Here is a 9,862-nt window from a genome sequence, read left to right as displayed (position 1 = left end):
ATATATCATAGAGAATTGTAAGCAAATTTGTCAGCCTGCTGGTGGCAAGTCAGAATGCCCATGCGGGCAAATGGTAACACAAGCTGGGTGTTCAAGTTATCATATGCTGTCATCTCAGAATTCAATTATGTAATACACAGTACCTTTTGAAATGAAACTTAGCCTGACAGGCGTTGATGTGACTTTGAGCTCGGTCAATTGAGGCAGTCAAAGTTGTCTCTGCTCATCGATAGGAGAAGCCCAAAATCATATTCTCGGCTGTACAAATCCTGGAAGCCCTAAGGCACTGATTGGTTCAGTAACCCATGGGTTACCAATGGGTTACCCACCTTCAACCCCCGGTAGACCTTTGGTAACCCCCTTGTAAGTTCTTATCCAGCAGGAGGGGTAACACGGCCCCAGGGTAAACCCCTCTGTTGCCCAGGACTATGGACATATGTATGGGCCTATAGGCGACTCGCCTTACATGCTTCCCACATCGTAAATTCCGCTTAAGGATACTAGTAAAAATGTAAACATTAGCAACCTACAGTATCTTGGTATCTCGGAAAGCATCATTTGCCATTTCAACCTTAAGGTCTCTAATGCTGGCATCACACACGCAAGGAATAAGCAATAAGTACCTATCTCTTGGCCTGTTACGAGAGCTTCCCTATGGCATAAACATGCCGGTTACCGACCGTTTGGGGCCCATTAACCCAACCGGCCGGTTGAATGGCGTTAACGGCCCGGTTGGGTTAACGGTCGGTTGGGTTAACGGTCGGTTGGGTTAACGGTCGGTTGGGTTAACGGCCGGTTGGGTTAACGGCCGGTTGGGTTAACGGCCGGTTGGGTTAACGGCCGGTTGGGTTAATGATCAGTTGGGTTAACGGTCGGTTAATTGGATTAATGGTCAGGTGGGTTAATGGTCAGGTATTCATCCTACCTAGCACCCTGCCTGCATGCCTACACACCTGGGACAGTACTGTTATCACTGCCTCCCACATCATCTTGGCACCATGCCATTAAGCATATTCATATATGATTCAGGTATATACCTAAAATACCTAAATTTATCCTTGTCCATGTGTGCACACCACTGTCACCCGTGTCACCTGGCATTCCTTGACTGCACAAGGCCATCACACCTGTCACCTGTAATCTGCATAAACCTTCCTGCACAAGGCTGTCACCCCTGTCACCCGGCATTCACAACAATGTTTGTGTCATCAACGTCAGCGTCACCACCCGGCATTCACAACAATGTTTGTGTCACCAATGCCACCAATGTCAAGCAGCATTCACACAAGCCTGCACGCTTTGTTGTCACGCAGCATTCACACATGTGTACCCAATTTGTCAGATCTGTCACCTGGCATCCACACAAGCCTGCGCGCAATGTTGTCACCCCTGTCACCCACCATCCACAACAGCCATCACGCAATGTCACCCCTCTCACTCGGCCTTTCAATGTATTATGGGCCCAGAAGTCCCACTCTCAAGCCTGCGCGCATTATTGTCACCCCTGTCACCCAGCATTTCATGCAATTGTCGCCCATAAGCATAAACCAGGCCACCAACTCACAAGCTTAAATGCAACAACTTAAAGGCAATACTAGCTACACAATCTATGCTAGCCCCTGCCCCTGCCCCTGCCCCTGCCCCTGGGGGGCTTTGCTCCAAGCCCTTTCCCTTGCTCCTGGCTGCCTCGCCCCCTGCTTCTGCCCCTGCTGGGGGTCTTAGCTCCTTCGACACACAGGCCGTACGCGCCAGTATCCACTAACTCTGGAGCAGAGGTAGAAGCCTTTACCCTCTTTGCCGGCTGTCCCCTGGCAGACTGCTCCATCACCACAGGCCTGTTACCACTTGGGCGCTTAGGGTGCTGTTGCACACTCCGCTGCTTTCCACTTCCACCCACCGTCTTCTCATCCAATTCCTCCTCAGACAATTCGGACTCACTCTCCTCCCCCTCCCCTGTGTCAACCTCACCCTCTTGCTGGGTGCACTCCGGGCTACTACCCTCACTCTCATACTCCTCCTCATCCTCTGACAGTAGATGCATCTCTTTTCGTATCCGTGCGAATGCCGGCTCTGGAAGCAGGCGCCGGCGGCTAGGTTCATGCAACTGGGCAAGAGTGTCGTCCATCCAATCATCCGCCGGTTCCTCTCCTACAGTTCCTGTCATCACGTCCACCTCCGGTCCCATATCGGGCACACCATCTCCTTCTGTGGGGTTGACCTCCAACTCCCCACCTGCAGAGTGTTATACAATAGTGAGGTGATACAGTACATAGGACAATATACAAATGATAATGCAAAGCATACTAATTCAAAGCACGAGGTAGTGACACCCCAAACACTCAACTACAACACCTGCTGCATGGTGAGGTGGATATGCCATAAATGTTCACACAATAGCCAACAGGTTCAGCGGGTAAAAATCTCACCAGCATTTGCGGTATCCTGTCCAGCCATGCCCTTCTTTGAATAGTCATGATGACCAAACGCCTCCTTCACCTCCAACAAGAGTTTGTCCGCATTGTACTTCTCTCCTTGTGGAGGGACAGCCGGCAGGCCCATTAGTTGGCGCTTTTTGCCTACACAATACACAAGTGTGGTAAAGTAACATGCAACACAATTAGCAGCCAGGCTAAATGATCCTCTGGCTAAACTGTCAACTACCAACACCTACCCTTTTGTCGATTCTGCATGGCATGCCTAATGGTTTCCTTCAGAGCATCCATCACTGCCTGGAGGGCTACTGGCTGGGCCTTGAGCTGGGACAGATGAGCAGTACCACCTGTCCTCAAGTTGCACAGCTGACCAAGCCAATTCTTCAGGACATGCCAGAGATCGAGGTTGAGGCCGGAGGGTGTAGCCCTTAGCTTGTAACAGTCAACAAGGTGCTCCCAAATGTAACCCAAACGTAGCAATCTGCACGAAATGAGCGGCCATAATCAACTAATCAATTAACTGATCCCTGATTCATAGAAGTGTGCAGAGTGTGTCAAGTGTTCAACAGACATACATGGAGTCATGCATCCACAACTCTGTGGTATTCCGTGTACCTACCTCTCACACATGATGTTGTTGAACGCGCTCGCAGCATCATTCCCCATTCTCCGAAAGCAAGGGTGGTATGCCTCGGGGATGGTCGAGAGGTCCACATCTGCAGCGCTCTTCGCAAAGGTGCTGCATGTGTACAGATGGAAACACGTCCAGGGACGAGTTAATGACAATTCACAAGGCGGCAATACACTAAGAAAGCCACAGGCGTACCTTCGTGTAGAAGTGTTTGATTTTCTAGTACTCTGTGGACAAACTTTCGAGGCGACCAGAGCAGCATGAAGTGGTGTCAAGCCAATGTCCCCAAGCAACTGCTTTGCGTCAATGTCACTAGATTGGCGCAATAGGTTGACAAGGTCGTCCATATGGCACCTTTCCTTGGACAAGGCATCCTCCAATTGGCGCGCGGTAAACTGACTTAGATTGTTTGCCCTGGCAAACTTATGTACTCCAAACTCATCCACTGGACGATGCTGGCTGTATTTTTTGCGTGGGCGATCTTGTCGCCGACGGGCGATGTTGTCCAGGGTGTTCCGGTCAAACTCGTAGGCGCCGACCTCATTGCCGTTGTCCATGGACATTGTGTTGGAAGGATACGTTAAGCTTTAGACGCAATGAAGAAATGAAGAAGCGCTCTTTCATAGTATGAAAATTGTAGAATCTTCATGCAACTTTTGAACGACCAGGGTGAGTTCTTGATTTTGTAAGAAGCTATAGAATTCCTTTATTTTTTCAAGGTAAATGAATGCTTATGTATTTGTCCGTTAGTAGCGTAAAGCTTTGAACACTCTTTGTACGGCAGATTCGCCACAATGTTTTGCCTGATTGCGATGTTGCCTGAAAATTTTGAACTTTTTGATTTCAAATTGCTTGAGACCTTCTATAAAATGGTGCCTCAAAACTGTTTACTGTTTGTAAGCCCAGTGGACACAAATGTCTGTCCATGTAGCCAGGACGACCCGAAGGGACCCTAAATCAGAAGACAGAGACTCGTTATCTCTTCTTGATTACCATGAGGAGTCACTGTCACTTGGGAATCTACTCGCTGCTCCCCCACTTGTGGACTTCGAGGTTTCAAATGGACCGGCGGCCCCTCGTGTGATACCGGCGCATCAATACAACCTCCGCTCGTGTAGCACGAGATCAAACAACAGTGCTTCAGTGGGAAACCCTTTCAACGCGAGTCCCACTCCGGCTGATGACCATGTAGCTACCTCGACAGAGCAGGCACACCCTGGGCCGGAGCGTGCCCCCTCTACACATCACGAAGCTGGGCAACCAAGCACAAGCACCGCTTGGATTTTCGACCACGATGACGATTTTCTCCTTGGAGAATTGCAGCTGGTCAATGTTCCAGAGTGGTTCGACCAGGAAGGTGAGCCATGGGTACTACATATGTAGCGAGGGGATAATGTAGGTGTGCTCATTACCCTTACTTTTCACTCATGAGAGGATCACGATTCATTTGTTGCACTGCAGCTGCGGAAATGTCTCGGCGACTACCAGGGCAGGATGGTGCTAAGATTGCGAGGCGCTTCATGCCTGTTGCGTTCAAGCCCCTTACACCTGACGACGCCGTTCAAGAGCATGTACTGCGTGCATGTATGCACGCAATTTATATCAAGCATAGCAGCCCTGCATGCACCGAGTCAGTTGTGGAGGCGGCACTCGATGCCAAATACCATGACTACATGTCACCTGGGTCCAGCAAAGCTTGCCAAGCGGCCGCTCCGTATCTTCCCAGGACATTCAAGCAGGCCCTCACTCTATTAAGCAAGTACTCCAGCTGCAGATGGCCACTGTTGTCCCGCTACGACCTTTGTCCCTGTGGGTTTTTATTTCGCTGTGAACACCGTGATGACAGTAAATGCCCAGGCTTGACAGCAGGTGAAGGTGCTCCTTGTGGACGTGAGCGTGGCCAGACCTCTCGTTCACTGGTATACAACTCCATAGTTCAGTACCTCACTCGCATTTATGCAAACGCGCACCAGGCGGCCGAATTCGGTTCATGGCTGGAGCGCAGATCAACCAGCTCCCTCATGATGGACATCGCAGATGGTGATTATGTGCGTCAGATCCTGGAGTCGGATCAGCGATTCAGGGATGACCCACGCAACGTCCTCCTCATGGTCGTCACAGATCCATTCATCGTAAGTTCACTGGATGGCATATTAGATGGTATCACTGACATAACATTTGCTTGCCCCCTGGGGTGAAGTACTAGTGAGGGTGGGGTTAGGATGTAAATAATCAGGCATGAGAAACAGGGAAAGTGGAGTCCAATATATTAAGCCATCATTTTCTCATGGGTCTTCAGATGTAAGGCCTCTGCCTGCCTTTTTGCAGGTGGCATCAGATGAGCATGAGCGCTCCAGCACACCCTGGTTGCTGCTATGCGTCAATGCGCCTGCCCATGTCCGTCATGAGATTGGGTATGCATCGGTCCTCTGCATCATGGGTGGCAACATAAAGCCGCCCACGCAAAAACATGGGCTCCCGATGGACCACAACCATGTCCTCGGTCTTATTACGGACGAGCTGGAGGTGCTGGATTCGATTGGGTGTGAAGTCCATGACGCCTCCCGAGGTGGAGCACCATTCACCTGCTATGCCAAGATCATCGCCCTGTCGTCAGACTACCGTGGTCTCCAGAAGCATGTTGGGATCAAGGGCACCCCTGCTCTCAATGCCTGCTTCAAGTGCTGGGTTCACGGGCATCGTGTTGGGCACAAGACCATATTCACCAACCACTTCACCTGGTTGTCACCTGCAAATAGCTTGAGGAAAGAAATGCGCAAGCTGCACACTACTGCATGCGGTAGATACTGGCCTCTGGATGCCCAGCCGCCACGCCCCCGGAGCACACTTGAGATGCGCCTGGCACTTGAGTTCCCCACTGCCACAAGCTGTGCAGACTATGAGGTGGAGCAGTTGGCATGCCCCTTGTACCGTCTGCGCTACTTTGACCCCGTCCTGGGGATCCAGTATGACGGCATGCATACAATCGGTGGGGTCATCAAGGACACGGTCGTCAAGGGGTTACAGGGCATGCGATCGGGTGAGGCCAGTGATGCTATCCGTGAGTATGACCAGGGCAACAAGGTTGCCACGGACGCCGGCAAGGCCAGTAAGTCGGGAAGGTGGCGGGGAGGGGGTGTTCTGACTAGTAAAAAGAGGGTTTAGTAGTAGGAAAAGGGTGTTTGGACTATTAGACTCACGAGTCAGTTTTTGTAGGCTGTTGGAAAGAAAGGGGGGATGGGGTAATGAGTTATGTTTGGCTGACACCCCGCCTTGCTTGGAAGCAGCTTGTTACCAGCCTCCTCCCTTCATTACTTGCAAACAGGCTCCGACCAGTTGGCAGCATTTCGAAATGCTCTGGCATCCGCTGCAAATGCCTCGCCACTGACCCAGTATGCCTCCCGATTGGGGCGTCTCACTGGTGCGGGCAAGGCACACAAGACGCATACAATGTTTCTGCTCGCGGGGCCGATCGGGTATTATGCCATCGCTGCAGCGAGGTTGCCAGCCACTTTGGAGGGGGTGTACTTGGACCTTCTCCAGGCCTGCGGTGACCTCTGGGACAAGGCCATAACACGGTAGGCATATTGTAACTCGATTACAGGGCCTAGATGGAGTAGTGTGTCCCTAAGAGTGAGATCTTCCAAATTTCGATTACAGGGAGGAGCTGAGCGGGCTGCGTGAGCGAGTAGCATCTGCCATTTGTGGGGTGGAGCGGCACCTGTCAGCAGTGGAGCTGGATATCAAGCTTCACAACTTACTCCACCTTGTGGATGGTATTGAGATGTTTGGTGAGTAGCCTGTGGTTTCGAGTGACCTTGGGATCGAGGCGCCCCCCACACCACCTGACACTATTTTCGACAACCTGACACCCACACCCCTACCACCTGACACCCATGCACACGTGCAGGGCCCCTATTTGCATGGGCCATGTTTCAACCGGAGTCCATCTGGGGCATGCTGTCCCGGCTTGCTCACAGTAAGGTCTATATGGAGTCTAGCATGTTCTTTTCAGCGCTGGACAAGGAAGTGACGCTAAAGCTCCGGCAATCGCCCGAGTATGCTGTCCTGGGCAGGCGGGATGGTGACGAGGATGAAGTCGACCCGGGAATGTGGGACCCCGAGACGTACTTGTGCGAGGGTTTGCCAGTTATACGACTAGGGAACATCGAGGAGGAAATGTACAGACTGGGTCCAACGGAGCTAGAGGGGCTCGAGCTCTTGTATCAGCGGTACAACAAGGAGGGTCGTGTCCAAAGTCGCTGCAAGATCATGAAGGAGATCTGGGTTGGGGAGATGAAGCTCCAGAAGGGGTCATGGTTCCTGGTGCTGCCAGATGCAGAAGGGGATGGCCTCATGTGGTTCGGGGTGGTGAAGGCCCTTATCCGCCACAAGGGGCCAGACCGTGCCATTTATGAGGTAGTGAGGGCAGACTGGTTCCGGGGCCCAAGCCTGCAAGCCCAGGTTGACCGGCGTCTGCGCTGCCCAGTTGTGAGAAGCAAGCCCATTAAAATACCAGATGGAGAATGGTGGTTCGCCAACACTATCGTGCCATGGCCATGTTGGGCGATGCCTCATCCCAGTAAGCCATCCAGTGCAGGTCTCAAGGTGGTACTTGCTAGGCATTGGCATGTTACCAGGTTTCTCTCACCATATCCCCGCATCTAGGGGGCGTCGTAGTGTGCCAGGGGTGATGTGACGTGTGCAGCAATGTATGGACGCCGGGAGACAGCTTTGCGCAGGCTTCTGTGGATGGCGGTGATGTGTCGTGTGCAGCAATGTATGAACGCCGGGTGACAGAGGTGACAGCTTTGCGCAGGCTTCTGTGGATGCCGGTGATGTGTCGTGTGCAGCAATGTATGAACGCCGGGTGACAGAGGTGACAGCTTTGCGCAGGCTTCTGTGGATGCCGGTGATGTGTCGTGTGCAGCAATGTATGAACGCCGGGTGACAGAGGTGAAGCAAGACATGTAAGGAGTTCGCCTGGTCACAATCCAGCAGTCATATATCGACAATCTCAAGCGATGACAACCTGTTACATGTGTCTGTAATAAAAAAGGGACTCTGCGATGGTGTGGGGAGCTCTTTGAGTGGTGGGACTGTGGAAATCCAGTTTGTTTCGCCCGTAACAAACTTGTTACGGGCGAAACAACCTCCCTCTGAAACGTTTGGATACGCCTATACAACACATTTCCTCAATTTCATGAACTGCAAATATTCCAATCTCGAATCAATTCGTGCACTGATTGCGGCTGCGTACGTCCACAAGTTTAAAATTGCTAACTTCTCGGGACAAGAAACCGTCCTTAAATTTCCGTTTGGAATGTCCAATTAATATCTACAAGCTTGTCCACCCAGAAAAAGACTGGCTTACCGGGTATGCTGATCTGCTCGCCGCCATCTTCTGAACTTATCTAGCGCCCAACAGGCACTGCCAGGAAACTCTAAATGTTTACATACAGGGTGTACGCATTTGTTTAGCAGGATTCAGCATAATTTTTAAGATGCCGTACACTTCCGGACCGGGGTCCGGAATTGTACGGCATTTCACCTCTTGCTGCCCAGAAGTCATGTGAACATTTGGACAATTTGCAGCACCAATAAGAAACGTCACTGGTTTAGCACTATGAGATTGCTGTGAAAATGACACCATCTGGTACCTTTATGCAGATACGCGACCTTTACTTACAGAAGAGACAAATAGGCCAACGCCTTAAACGTGAAGTGTTTAACTTTGCGTGTGAACTTGCACAGTGCCGCGCCGGAGAAACCTTCATAGTTATTGTCGATGGCATTGAGTGGGTTGCTACAGTTCCAAGGCGCAGCAAGCCAGACGATCTCGTATCAATGAGATTCTCGGCTGGCAATCAGGTGAATACTGTGCCAGGTTGTTGTTGAGAAGTGTTCGGCGCGCAAACAGATTGTGTCCGTCCTCACAGGTGGAGAGGACGCTAGTCGGAATGCTTGGTAGTGGCGCCAAGGAGGAGAGCCTTAAGAGGTACATCCGTGAAGGATTGGCGATGAAGACAAACGAGTACAAAGAGCGGATCAGGGGCATGAGCCATGATGCCGCTCTGGTGTTTGTCCGGGACCACATAAGACACACCACACCAGCCCAAGGACAGATTGGTCGCGAGGACAACATGATGTACCATTGGCCCATGCGGCCATGGACTCGGCTGTATGATGAGGTACGCTACCTGCCTTTGTTCCGCCCAGGTTGTCTCAGCTGAAGCCAGGGTGCCTGCACACATGCAGATCATCAAGAATGCAGCAGCTTTGCCGCCGATAGCTGCTGAGTGTGGGCTGCCAGGCAGCCAGCACGCCGCTGGCAGCCTCCCTGAGCACAGCAGCGGGTTGTGTACCATGCCAGGGGTCCCTGCACGCAGCACGGCTTTGTCTGAGCATGCCGCTTCAAGCTTTGCGCTTCACCTCCGTGCCGCCAGTGTCATCACGTCACAGGCAGCCAGCGCGGCTGACAGGACCATGACAACGGTGGGTTTCCAGCTCCAGGGCTGGGGCGGGGAGCGATATGCATGGGCACCTTTACAAACAGATTGTGTATGTCACAGGGGAATGAAGAAGCTTTGAAGGCTGGTGAGGAGGTGGTGACCTCCGGGGGAGCTGAGGTATGTACCACTGCCCTGTCGCCGGCCCGCGGCCTTCCATCCTTCCCGCACCCATAACACACACGCACGATCTTCTTGCCTGTCACCATCCACCCAGGGAGGTGATGCTGCCATGGTGGACCCGGTGAAGCACGGCGGCACTGGTGATGCTGGCGAGTATGGGGTGTCCG

The 9,862-nt window shown here is 52.1% G+C and overlaps 2 protein-coding genes across 2 annotated transcripts in view; both read left to right on the top strand.

Moving 5' to 3' along the window:
• Positions 1-3,978: 3,978 nt before the first annotated feature.
• On the top strand, positions 3,979-7,731 carry jtnpA2 (jordan protein TnpA; the record flags this gene model as incomplete). Its single annotated transcript, XM_002959533.1, has 6 exons — positions 3,979-4,420; positions 4,525-5,195; positions 5,392-6,172; positions 6,389-6,641; positions 6,724-6,854; positions 6,974-7,731. 6 exons carry the CDS (start codon positions 3,979-3,981, stop codon positions 7,729-7,731), a joined length of 3,036 nt encoding a protein of 1,011 aa, XP_002959579.1.
• Positions 7,732-8,701: 970 nt separating this feature from the next.
• jtnpB2 (jordan transposition protein) overlaps positions 8,702-9,862 on the top strand; it is a gene marked incomplete at its 3' end in the record, with an annotated part of 3,686 nt that continues 2,525 nt past the window's right edge. The window contains exons 1-5 of the mRNA XM_002959532.1: positions 8,702-8,934; positions 9,003-9,254; positions 9,526-9,558; positions 9,636-9,692; positions 9,790-9,816. Coding sequence (XP_002959578.1) covers positions 8,707-8,934; positions 9,003-9,254; positions 9,526-9,558; positions 9,636-9,692; positions 9,790-9,816 — 597 coding nt within the window. The remainder of the gene's footprint in view (positions 8,935-9,002; positions 9,255-9,525; positions 9,559-9,635; positions 9,693-9,789; positions 9,817-9,862) is intronic.

Source organism: Volvox carteri, assembly GCF_000143455.1.
Source record: "Volvox carteri f. nagariensis unplaced genomic scaffold VOLCAscaffold_331, whole genome shotgun sequence".
NCBI classification, from domain to species: domain Eukaryota; kingdom Viridiplantae; phylum Chlorophyta; class Chlorophyceae; order Chlamydomonadales; family Volvocaceae; genus Volvox; species Volvox carteri.
The sequence above is the reverse complement of the archived record's forward strand: the minus strand, read 5'-3'. Positions and strand labels throughout refer to the sequence as shown.